The sequence below is a fragment of the Sebastes umbrosus genome, chromosome 19, assembly GCF_015220745.1.
Source record: "Sebastes umbrosus isolate fSebUmb1 chromosome 19, fSebUmb1.pri, whole genome shotgun sequence".
Taxonomy (NCBI): domain Eukaryota; kingdom Metazoa; phylum Chordata; class Actinopteri; order Perciformes; family Sebastidae; genus Sebastes; species Sebastes umbrosus.
In genome coordinates, this window is record NC_051287.1 from 7,323,204 (window position 1) to 7,336,791 (window position 13,588).

A 13,588-nucleotide genomic window follows, 5' to 3' on the forward strand; every position below is an offset into this window, starting at 1 on the left:
AGGCACGTTTAAACGCTCAGTACAGGATTTCGAAGTTAGATTTCTTTTTCCTTTGGCTGGAATTGAATCAACTAAAATGAGTGGATTTAGATTTTATTTAGATAACAGCCCCAAACCACATTTTCCAGCGTGTACACACATTACACATGCAGATACAAAAAGCAGCATTCTGATAACATCCTGAGCTGCACTGACAAGCCACATACTGAATTTATTTGGACTGATGAAGTCTGATGTCAAATACTGTGTATAAGTGACAAACACATGTAGTCTGAGGAGTAAAAGCAGGCTTAGTGACGTGCCATGAGTCAAAAGCCAACTGCAGTTTCTTCAATGTAAAAATTATCTGTAAAATGTCTTAAATAAGGCTGTCAATCGATTCAAATATTTAATCGCGATTATTTGCAAGATTGTCCATAGATAATTGTGATTAATTGCAATTTTGCAAATTTTTTTATCTGTTCAAAATGTACCTTAAAGGGAGATTTGTCAAGTATTTAATACTCTTACCAACATGGGAGTGGGCAAATGTTTGCTTTGCAAATGTATGTATATATTTATTATTGGAAATCAATTAACAACACAAAACAATGACAAATATTGTCCAGAAACCCTCACAGGTACTGCATTTAGCATAATAATTATGCTCAAATCATAACATGGCAAACTCAAGCCCAACAGGCAACAACAGCTGTCAGTGTGTAGTTTCATATGATACCAGTATGTACACTCTAGCTATAAAACTGAGCCCGCTACAAGCTCCACAATATTGGCGGCCCGTCAGATTTTTAAGAGATTACTTAAAAATCGCAAATTGCATTAAAGGAATTAGTGGCATTGAAACAAATTTGTGTTTTTGACAGCCCTAAAATATTTGGTATTCTCTTATGGTCTGGTGCAGTTTGTGCTGTACTCTCCATTCACTGCGCCTCAGCAAGGAAACACAGTCTGTGGACACGTAAAGAGAGTTTAGCACTAAAAATGACACAACTTTGGACTCCTGAAGCCATAGCCTTGAAGAATTGTACTTTAGAATCTGATTCATTGTTATTAAATTACTGGAATGTGTTTGGCATAGTTTTCGTGCTTGTTAGTGAGACTGTGTTTCTTAGTGTTTTGTGTGCCACATTGACACAATGGTGTGTGTGTGTGTGTGTTTGAGAGAGAGAGAGGGGTTGTCCGTGTGTTTTTGAAAAGCAGTGTGAGCAGGTGTGTGTGCGGTTGTGAGTTGAGTGGGGTGAGAGGGCATGCAGGTGCACGTGTTTTGGTGCTCTGTTGTTCTGAATGGTTCTCACTGGATGTTCTCTTTAGAATAAAACAATTAAAATAATTATGTGTGTGTGTGTGCTAGTGTGTTTCGGCACTCTATGTAGCAGCAGTGTGATTTTTCTGGATTAATTCAGATTTCTGGAATTTCCGACTTGAAAACACGTCCCACGTGATTTGTGTAAATCCGTAAATATTTTTCTGCAGACTAGGCTAACTGTAAACATGCCAGCTAAGAATGCCTTCCTACTATTCACTCTGGTTTGTGATGGTGTAAAAATGATGGGCTTCTATCCAATCAAATGTTATGATACTATCAAACTCTCTAGCCAATCGGATTGTTTCGATACAGCCCAGCGCACGTCCATAACAGAGACGATTGCAGGATATAAAAAAACACAACAGAATAATAACAATTTCAATAGAAAAGGATATCTTGGCAGTTTGTGATGTTCACTTTCTCATAAATTTGCTTTTTTGTACCCTTTCACACATTTATTAAGCAATAACAATATCTATATAGGAGTACTTTAGGGCTGTCAATCCATTAAACTATTTGTCTGTTGAAAATGTAACTTAACTGCATTAACTTCATGTGAAGTGGGCACATCTGTAAAGGGGAGACTCGTGGTAGAACCAATTTTATTCACATAACTTATAAGGGACTCCTTTCAAAATGGAAAAAGCTAGTATGACCTGGTTGGTACCAATGGATTGTTTAGGTTTTTTTAGTTTCATATGATACCAGTATCTTCACTCTAGCTTTAAAACTGAGCCCGCCACAACCCAAAAATCGCAAGTTGCTTTAATGCGTTAAAGTGATTAGTGGCGTTGAAACGAATTTGCGTTAACGCGTTACTATCAATGATCAAAATTATTCCTTTACCTCCATATTAACACTTTGTAACGTCCTCTTGTCGCTTTTTTAAAAAGTTCCTCACCGTAGATTTTTTGCATTTTTCAACTTTTAATTGTAGAGCTCCCCTGGCAGCGCTTGTTGCCTGGCAACCGTTATTGATCACTCTATTGATTGTTGTATTGGAAGTGTTTGTGTGTCTCCGAAAGTTAGACGCCTCCAGTCTGTTCAGACTCAGGATGGTGTCCTCAACCCAAAATTCAATAGGCTGGAGCCTGAGAACACGCACACACGCACGCACACACACACACACACACACACCACACACACTGATTTTCAGGAAATAGAAATAAAAAAAAAATGTTGTTTGTGTGAACTCCTAGTTTTATGTATGTATGTGTTTCTGTGAGTGTGTTTCTTTGTATTATGGTTTGTGTGTGTGTGTGTGTGTGTGTGTGTGTGTTGGCCCTCCTCTCTCCTCCCTGCTCCTTTTAATATTTCATGCCTCCTCTTTGTGATCCTCCTCCAGGCCTCCCAGACCAGGAGGAACCCCGGAGACTCCTCGCAGGACGCTGGCCGCCCCCCCTCAGCCCTCCAACCCAGCGCTACAGGCCCAGATCAAACAAGGTAACTACAAAAGGGAGGGGGGCGTTCGCTTCACACACCCCCAGGGCCCTGCGGGGAAGGGTGGGAGGGAGGAGAGGCGGGGGTTTGATAATGCAGCCCACCGGCAATAAAACCCACAGAGAGTTACAGAAAAAAAAAACTGAAATATCACAGGAGGAAGCTGCTGCTGCTGTTTCCACGGTCAGCGGGTCTTTAAAGGGGCGTTCTGCTGTTTTTGACATGAGGGTGGACGTGCTCCAACTTCAGCTGCAGTACGAACCTCTGACTGCAGCTTTGCATGTGGTCCTCTCTCTCTCTCAAAATGACTTTTATCAATGAAACACTTACTGAGCACTGAATTAGTTAATTTAGTAATACTGGCAGCTACACAGTTTAATAACCTCAGTCTGTACTCACATTATGGGGTTCTGTGAAGGGAGTTTTTGTGGGAGAGGCTGATTCACGTTCACTTTGGCGGCCTCGGTTTTTCAAATTCAGAGATTCATACGGGAAATATTGAGACTTGTCCTCATAAGAAAATGCAGAATTGTGTTTTGTTCAAATATCTAAAATAACTTACCTGGCAGAGGCTATTTTGTCCTTTTAGTGTGGAGAAGTTGCATATTAAGGTATGCTTATGACCAGTATGAATCCCAGAAAAGAGAATTTATCTAATCATCAGCACGGTCTGACAGTTTTAGAATCAAGGCAAAATATTCTATTTCAGTCTCCACATGGTACCTCTCTAAGTACGGTGGATTTTAATTGTTACAATACAAGAGAGGTGGACGAATCATCTATAGAGACAAGAAAGAAAATAGAAATTGAAAGAAAGGAGAATTTCACTTAGTAAAGGTGGAAAAAAAGGTCTTTCTTTGTAGAGAGAAACCTGCTCTGGTTCACTGTCGGGGATGTTTTAACCAGCCGTCACCATCTGCCTACCACACACACACACACAGCTACCTACCACACTACATCAAGCTCAATACCTACAAATACACACACACCAAAAATCTATGTGAGTACATACACCGCACACACACACACACACATATGCATACATATGCCATGGGTGGCACCCTCGGGTGTTGGGGGAAGGCGGGGTTTTAGTGCTATTGTCACGCCTTAATGGGGGCCAAGCGTGACAAGCGTGTGGACTTATTCACGCCACACGCCTATTCACCACCATTCAGGGGGAACGCTCTGCCGTGACCTCTGCTCAGCCAGCTACTCCAACCTGGCGTATGCGTGTGTGTGTGTGTCAGAGGCTTTGTGAAGGAGAGCGCTGTTAACCCTGCTCACCGTCTCCTTTCACATGGAAATAAATGAAGAGGCCCCTGTAATATACTGCAGCGTTTACAGTGAGATTAACCGAGAGAGAGCAGGGTGTCTCCACATAATTTAACATACCGAAAAAACATCGTACGGCTACTATTTTCCGATCATGTCCACACTAATTCAGATAAATTTTTAAAAAAAACATCTTTATTTTTCTCCATTTCGGACGTTTGTCCACACACTGCCAGCAATTTCCACCAGGAAGAATGGTTTCTCAGGGAACAAAGGATAATTTGGGTTTATTGCAATATGGGTCTTATTTCCGTAGTTTTGTCCATCATTTCTATCATTGATAATAGCTAGGACTGTCAAAATTAACGCAAGTTTGTTTTAACGCCATTAATTTCTTTAACGCAATCAATATTTCAGAGGTTGTAGTGGGCTCAGTTTTAAAGCTTTAACATTTATGATATTACTTTCATCCTTTTGATAAAGCCAGTTTGGCCTCCTTCAACATTCAAGCTGGTAAAAAGAGCTGTAAACCTGAAGATCCACTCAACATTCACTCTTTCAAAAGGATTAGTGAGAAGTGAGAATTCACTTGAGAAGTTAGTAATTATTAACTAGAAAAGTGCACTCGAGTACAAATCTGTGTCTCTACCGGATCCTTTACAGTCAAGATGAAGGGCAAAGATAACAAAAACGCGGATTTATTCACTTCGTACCATGCCTAACTTTAGTGGATCATAACATATCGGTATGGAATTAATCTGCACATGTTCCGGTTCAAAATTAGCTTTTCTATGGATGTCAGTTTTTGAGCCACGACAAAGGCCAAAATGTGGAAATGCCTTCTGCTAATGAAGCAGTTGTTGAACACTTGAGACTCCTACTGGCCGGAGTGAGGTGTCAGCAGTCAGTGACGGTATAAGACGGTCAATAAAATAGGGTTTTCAAAAATGTTGAATCACCGTACCCACGAGAGGTCCTTGAGCATGCATTCATAATTGAGCAGGAAAACATATTAGGATGATGGTTACATTATTTTGCGAGATTAGCCGTGGACAGACTGACAGAAACGCATGATCTCTCCACATGCTTAAATAATAAAGAGATGATACATTTCTTTACAATTTTAACAAATTGTACATATTTGTTTCTGGTGCAATGATGTTTTTTTTCCAGGGTTAAAAGCTTTGACTTTGACTGGACTCAACAACAACATGCTTGGACCCAGGCCCAGGCAAAATCTATAAAAGTTTAGCCAGGAAATGTTTATGGAGGATAAAACATTAGATGTGAAAGAATGAGTGTACTCTACATACATGGACATTTTCCAGTATACTAAGTCATGGTTCAATATTTAATCGCAATAGTTAAAGCAGAGCTAAAAAAAGAATCTTGTAATGACTTTTTTATATACTCTACCCTCAGTAACATGTTATAATTCCCGAGTTTTACAACATGTCAGGCACTGAATTTTCAAGGTAGAAATAAGTATTAAAGTATCATCTGCATACGTGATTATTTTATGATGTCTACACCAACATCCAAGCCTTTTCTAGAGGGCACCGTCCTGCAAGGCTCAACCATTACCCTAAAGTAGAAAACATAAGGTGACAAAATTATATCCGACCTCCTCATACAGCAGATTTTCATTTGAACTTTTATTTTATCTTTCTGATTTTCCTTTTCACCCCCCTCTGTTTCTCTCTTCACACCGTCGTTCACTGCATGGCTTCAGCCTGCTGCCTGTTCTCTAGAAAGAAACCCGTTCTACAAACACACTTCAATATTTCTTTCACTGTACTTTCAGTCAATCTCTCTTTTGTATTTGTGCACTTTAACTATTTCTCTTTTCTTCTTCACCACCAACTGATGTGTAATGTTGCTATAACTGTTTTCTCTGTCGTGTCCTACTGTATGTGCTACATGTTTTTTCTGTGGTAGTTGGGCTGTTTAAAAATATGTGACTGTTAGCTGATTTTATGTGAACAATAAGGGTATGTATTGTTTGACTGCATTGAAAAGTTAGTTATTGAATCTTATATATGTTCAAGACATTTCTCAACGTTTTGGAGAAAAGCTGGACTTTCTTTCTTTCAGTGGCAAATACCCTTGAAAATTAAAGTGTTCATAATCATTTTATCTCCACAGTATAAAGGTTTCAGGTTTCAGGTTTCTGGCCCCAGCACAGTGATGCTCAACTTACGGCCCGTCGACCATTTTTTAATTCACAGTGAAAATTAATTTTAATTAATAAATTAATTATTTTTAAATTTTATTTTAATGTAAATAATTGGCCAAAATAGACAAATAGTTTGTTTATCAAAAAAAATAATAAAATAATGCAGCTATGTTTAATGTTGTACAAACTCTTTAAAAAAATAACCAAAGCATTTACAATTTATTTGCAAAAGTTAATTTAAGCTAATGTCAGTTCATTTGAAAATAAATAATTTCAAAGAAAGATGAGCTATTGGACTTTTAATGTTTATTAATTTTATTTCATAAATATTATTAATGTTTGTTTATTAACTGTCACCTGACCTCCTGTCATTTTGCAAAAGTGGCTCCAGGGCAAAGCAAGTTGAGTATCCCTGCCCTAACATAAAGAAACATCAAATCTATATTCTTATTACTATTTGAACCAGCACATAATATTTTTACCTACAGGTATATTGTTAGACATCCTTTTTGGAAATAGGGTTTGTGTTCCTAATGAATATGGGTTAATAAAATGCTAGTGCCTCAGTCTGAAACCTGAATGTCCCGGTCAAGGATTTGTGTGTGCTTTAGTTTGTCTGGGTGTAACGATCTAATTTAACAACTCTTTTTCTAATCTCTTCACCAAGTGCTTGCTGGGAAATAAAGAGTCATCTTTGTTTCACTGGTGCTTTATTTTGGCCTTTTATGAACCTCTCTTTTTTATATCTTGTCACTTTTATCTGCTATAGGAAGTCTTCCCCTCTGCTTTATTTTATTGCTATATGCTTCTTTTTCCCCTTTTGTTTTGCAATTTTTAGATTATTAACTTTTTTGTTTTGTGGATGTTTTGTTTGTAAGTTTCCCTTTTACTTGCTTGTTACTACTTGTGTGAATAATTTTTTTTAGAAAATATTCAGTATTCCTCCTTTACATACTTCCTTTTTTGGTGTTTGACTTTAATTACGCAGCAGCCATATTTGATTTACCTGTAGCTAAGTGGGAACACTGTCCAGAGGACGTTTACCTACATTAGATGAGGACCGAGCCAGTTTGTAGATGACGTACCGACAGAGCAGGAGAAAGTCCAAATCAATCTTTTACTACATGAGAATACAGTATGTTTTTGAACGGATGGGGTTACAGTAGAATATGTTAGAACTGTGCCAAGATTTGTTTCTTTGTGGGAATCTTGCTAATGTTATCAGCTTTTATTTACCGTTATAATGTCAGCTGCATCTGCTGGCCAAGAAAGTTAACTATAGGTAAAGTCAAAAATATTGGGCTCATTATCAACCCCTACTTAAACAATTACTCGTAGCTGGTTTGATCTCTAATAATCGACTGCTAATGAGTACTAATACTTACTGATAATATTAGTTTGCATTGTAGGTTTGGGGGAAATCTAACATGGCTAACATTAGCGGAAGAAATGGATCAGCGTAAATCGATTTGTTGTAATCCTTTGATTTGGACTTTCTGCAACTTGTCCGTGGGATTTATGTTCATTGGATGATTCAGCAAATCAAGAAATATGTCCAGTTGTAATGCAGTTGTGTGTAATTTATACAGAGGGGTGTAAAACATTTGTCAGGGTGGTGGATATTTTTGTACCATGTCTGACTTTCTTATAAAGTATAGGAGACTGCAGCTCGCCGCCCGCCACAGACCTGCAATTATTGTCTGTTTTTTGTCGCAAACTATAACCGCAGTCTTTACCTGATCTTAACCACATCTAAATCATGGTTTATTTACCATAACCAACATTCTCCCCTAACCTTAACCATACTTTTAGTTGACATGTGCAGGTATTGAAGGTATTTTAAAGACTTTGGTGATTGTCATTGAAAAAATGTAAACGAACGCAATCGGGGTTCTGCAGAACCGTCCAATAGCAATGTTCTTCTTTTGGATCCATGGCTTGTTTTGCCATAGTTGATTTAATTTGCATTAGCGTAAAGCTAATTTAATATGCATTATTTCTTAACTTCTTACTTCCTTTCTTGTAATGACTTCCTTATGTTTTCTGTTCTTGTGTGTTGTAAATACATTTTCTTCTTCCTTGCTGCCGGACTGAGTATCCCATCTCTCCATTTTGCTAGTTTATGTGTTTATATCTTCCTAACCTGATCTTTCCTTCTCGACTATTTCTCTCCTTCTCTTCCTTTGCAAGCTGCTGTAGCTGCCACAGCCAACACCAGCACTGTTACTACCACTGCTGGGGTTCTAGGGGCCCCTGGGGGCCTTCTTCAGAGGGCCCCTGGCTCCCAGAGCCCCGGCCCTGCTTATAACATCCCCTCAGTCAACGAAGGTACAGACTGAACTGACGGGTACCGCTTAGGGACAGTCTCGCAGTCATACTCTTTTTCTCAGTTACTTAGCTTTGTCTTTGGAGATCTTCTGCTTCCTAGATCTTCTTTCCTACATCCCTTCCTTCTCTCCTTCCCATTTGTATTTTTAATTTTTCGCTCTCCATTCCTATTTTTGTTTTTTTCACAATTCTTCACCTCCCCTCTCTTCACTCCATCAGTTATTCATCTCCACCCTTTTTTTCCTGTTACTCTTCTTCTCGCCATGTCTAGTCACCTCTTTGCATCAGTCTTGCTTTTTCCTTCAGCCAATGTTCCAATCTCCGGTATCTCGCTCCAGTTCCTTGCAGTGTCCTTGTCCTTGTTTTGGTCTACAGCGCTGTTTGTTTATCTGTCTGTCCATCGTAGCTGAGTTCAGTCCACTTTCAATCCAGTCAGTTGAAGAAATTGATAGTTTTGGGTCTCCAGATGTGAATGCTGCAAAACACTTGGCACAGGAAATGGTCAAGTGTCTATCTGACTTGGTCATGGGAAATTAATCAAACCTCAATCTCAACCAATTGGCCTCAATATCTTATTACAATATTTTCCTTGGCCTTGCAATGTTGTGAAAAGGGTGCAAATTGCATATTTTTAGCCAATCTGCTACAAATTCAATAATCATTACAAATACCCAGGACCAGTTTCCTAGTGCAGCAAAATTTGGTGAGACAAAGAGCTGTGTCATCAGCAAACAGCTTTACTTTACTAATGTTTGGATGAACTGATGCATTTGAGAGTGAATTGACCACAGTCCTTATGCCCTGGTCTGTTGTATTTTTTCATTTGTTAGCAGTATTGTGCAATCCTGTCCTGTTTTCTGTCTCTAAGCCTACCTGTCTGTCTGAATGTCCATGTGTGTCCTGACATTTCAGTGTTTCTAAGCTCACTGTTTGCATGCTTGCTATTTCCACTGTGTCACTGGGGAAAAAACAAGCAAACAAAAACAATTTAAAACGGATCAACAAAAAAAAAATAATGAAGATTTTCCCTGGTTTGACATTTAGCCGTCCCTCTGTTTTCAGTTGCAGCACATCCATCTGACACTGTAGTACATTTTGAAGAGGCATACATTGTAAAAGTTCCGTTTTGAAGTTAAAAACAGAAGACTGGATGATAACTTATTTCTTGAATTAATTATTGTAATTTGTATTAAATGAACTAAAGAGTTCATCTTAACTTTATAGGAGACTTTCTGGTGTCCTTCTTGGAGCCTAATGCTGTTTTTTCTTTTTAAATAGCTATCATAAACATTTTTTTGTTTTTTTAACAGGATGTTGGCTTTTTCCTTGAAGGCCTGTTGCCCCATCCACCTAAACAATGAATGTGCTCCCAAATGATCTAAACTGTTCTACCTTTGTGGTTTCTATATGGAAATCAAGTGCCTCTCAAAGCTGATAACCTTAAGTTTCCAATTTTCAGAGACTACAGTTTTTATTTAGTTTTGTACCAGAAAACAGCAAGCATGCACACAAAGGCTTATTCCTTCCCAGTAGGAATATTTAGAACTAACCTCTAATTTTCTGTAGAGGTAAACAGCAACTTTAGCAAATCTGTCAAGTTTTTTATACCATGTTTTTCCCCAAAACACTGCCCAGCAGAAACATTATTATTATTAATAGTATACACTATCAGGAGTAGTTAGCAGCAGTAGTAGCAGCAGCAGCTGTAATACTTGTTGTGAGCAGTAGTAGTTAGTAGCATCGGCAAGGATAGTTGTTGTTGTTAGGAGCAGCAAAAGTATAAAAGACAATTCATACTTTCCGCGTTCGCAAGGGTCTCCTTTGGTCCTTGTGACATAAATATCGTCAACCGCCCATGTCCGTGAGAGTTCGCGCGGACCCCAAGTGGATCTGCATCCCATAATGTATGTCTGCGCAAACGCGCCGATTCTGCATGCTCCAGTTTCATTCCACACTCCAGTCCAGTAAGTGGCTTATGCACCTCTAGTTGGTTTGTCAAGAAGAAGAAGAAGAAGATAACAAATGGATGGTTGTTTTTACCCTCATTTATATAATTTGTTTTCCAAGGCAGGTTTGGTGATCTTGCAAGCAAGAGTACACTAGATATTTAAAAATGATCCAACCAAAAAACCGAGCCCAGTGTTGCCAACTCTTTTCCAATGAAAGTAGCTAGCGCTAGTGGCTAACTAGCTCCAAAAGTCCCTAAATCTAGCGAGAAAGTCGCCAAGTCGGCAACACTGACAGTCCGTCTGTTCAGGCCTCCCTCCGAAGCCACTCCCCCACGATTATCAGACTTTGGTGACGCGCAATGAGTGCACGGGCAGAGTGCGCACAGGCAGGCAGGTAGGCAGGGAGCTCGTCCAATCATTACATTCAGGCCGATTTAAATGATTGTAAGGGTTTATTACAGTCCTTCAACAGCCACAGATACAACACATTAATGCTACAAACTGGAATGGAGGGATTGCATGCGTGGATTGTCAGACTGATACGGACCCTCAATTGTAGTATGAATAAAACCGGGGAAGGTATGTCCGAGGCTTTAGTAGTAGTAGTAGTAGTAGTAGTAGTAGTTAGTAGCACCAGCAGGAATAGAGCTCTGCAGCAACCGTTGTAAAAGAAGTTAGCAGTAATATTTGTTTTTTTAACTGTGCTTAAAGGCATCTACTACATTGGCCATTGTCAACCACAATTTTTGGTAACTAAAAGCACAATTTGTAAAACAAATTAGTCATGAAATTGGCATACAGTAAAACATCTTACACTAACCGTATAGCCCAGTGAAGTCACACACCCAAGATTAAGGTATGGTGAGGAAAGCAGATGAAGAAATGTTGTCTGTGTGTAACATCAAATTTATCTCAACACTCTCACAGCTGTCGCTTGAAATTAAATTACATTTTCTTTTTTTTACATTTGAGGTTTCTGCAAGACAGTGATGCAAATGTTGCAACTAGAGGTTGACCGATTTATTTTCGGATTCCCGATACTGAGATAATATTTGTCATTTTTGTGTGATTCATCACAATCAATCTGTCAACCTCTACATAGAATATTCCTGAATGTGATATGTTTGTAATACGCCTAATGGTTTGAGTTTTCCCTGTATATTTCAATGGCGGAGGTAAGTTGGTGACCTTGGATAAGAAATTTGTATGGAATTTCTTACCTGGTTAAAAGCCATTCACTGTCCGTTTAAGTGCATTTCACATACATGCATCTTCCCTGGAAAACATATATTAAACCAATATATGTGATTAAGGTGCTTGGTTGATGTCGAGTATCGGCGAGCAAACATTTAAGTCCATTTTCTTTGTCACAGACATGTAAAACCTGGTTTACATTTCTCTGGTGTTTGGTGTAAAATATAAATATTCAATACAATATGCCATATACAGCTGGATTTGAGCCCTATTAAAGCGATACCAAGACATTTTGAATGTTAGTTTTCCATCAGTCACTCAGGTAAATGCTACTGAGAAAAAGTGTTATGTATAACACTTATAAACCCTACACACGTTTTCTAATGTTTTCCTCTGTTTTCAAGTAAATTCCTCCACACATTGCAGTGTTGCTGAATGAAATAAAACACACTTAAGTTCATCATGCCAAGGTATCGTTATGAGGCTTTTGTCGATCCACCTGACAGTGCTGTATACTGTTATCTGTTTACCTGTTGAATGCCATCAAACATACTCCAGCTCTGGTTAGCAGAAATAATCACTTTGCTCTAACCAAGACTGCAAATATTAGCCGGTAATATTCCCATCCTGTGTTTAACTGTTGTTAGTGTGTTTTTATTTTATATGAGGATTTTATAAGTAAGAAGTCAGTGTGTTTGTGTGTGTGTAACGATGTGAGAAACTCACTGCTGTCATATGGAAACATAGTTTTTTCAAGCTGAAGGGGCAAATTGGACCAAAATAGTGTTTCAAACTCCTAAAGGAATAGTTTAACATTACAGGAAATACACACTCGATATCAATCTCCTGTCTGCAGTGTGTTCATGTGCGACTTTTAAACGTAAAGTAAAATGTTTGATCAGTTTTTTAACAATTTTTCTTTCACTTTCCACAATGGTTGTGATATCAAAGGATTTATCTAACACTTCAGTCCATTAGCAAGATATCTTCATACCTACTGACCAGATTTCCAATAAAATCTGCCTGGTCCCCAGAGGACCAATCCTAATTAATTTGTTGACCCTTGACCTTTCCTCTTTCCTGCCACCATCGGAACAAAATTTCCACTTGTGCACAAAATCAGAAAACAATTACTAAAAAGCTAAATTATCAGCATGTCATTTGTTCTGTCCAAACACTTTCATATTGCCTGTTATAATATGAAAAGGAAAAAAAGTGTTTTTATGTGACGAGAGTGAGATGTGTGTATGAGCACATGAGAGGTTTTGGAATATAGAGTTACCCACTGGTCCTCCATGTAGTCTTTTCTGACTGTGTGTATGTGTGTTTGTGCAGGTTGGAGCCAGCTGGCAGCCATGCACTGTGTGATGCTCCCTGACCTCCTTGGCCTGGACAAGTTCAGACCTCCTCTGCTGGAGATGTTGGCGAGGAGATGGCAGGACCGCTGCCTGGAGGTAACACACGCACACACATTGTATGCACAGGTCCAAGCTAAGCCTTTTTGGGCCAACCCTGTCTCCTAAGAATTATGTTTTTCTACTCTGAATTGAATTATCAACAGCAAACACGTTTTGAAAGAAACACAATGTCAACATGATGATGATTTTAAAGACACACGGCATTCAAAGTTGGCCACTCCTATAGAGTGAATGAAGTAAGGGGGTGGCTTTAGTGAGGACAAAGCAGTGAATCAGAGAAATAAAACGCTATTTTTAGGGCTGTCAATCGGTTAAAATATTTAATCACAATTAATTGTGTTTGTTCATAGTTGATTATTATTAATCGCACATTTTTTTATCTGTTCAAAATGTAGCTTAACAGGAGATTCGTCAAGTATTTAATACTCTTATCAACATGGGAGTGGGCAAATATGCTTGCTTTATGCAAATGTATGTATATATTTATTATTGGAAATCAATTGAC

The 13,588-nt window shown here is 38.6% G+C and overlaps 1 protein-coding gene across 4 annotated transcripts in view; it reads left to right on the top strand.

Annotated features, from left to right (window-relative positions):
- LOC119478069 (WD repeat-containing protein 7) overlaps positions 1 to 13,588 on the top strand; it is a 96,561-nt gene that overhangs the window by 26,889 nt on the left and 56,084 nt on the right. For 2 of the 4 annotated variants that reach the window (XM_037752480.1, XM_037752482.1), the window contains exons 19-21: positions 2,652 to 2,749; positions 8,385 to 8,522; positions 13,001 to 13,119. In XM_037752480.1, coding sequence (XP_037608408.1) covers positions 2,652 to 2,749; positions 8,385 to 8,522; positions 13,001 to 13,119 — 355 coding nt within the window. The remainder of the gene's footprint in view (positions 1 to 2,651; positions 2,750 to 8,384; positions 8,523 to 13,000; positions 13,120 to 13,588) is intronic. The other 2 variants (XM_037752481.1, XM_037752485.1) reach the window with 2 other exon arrangements.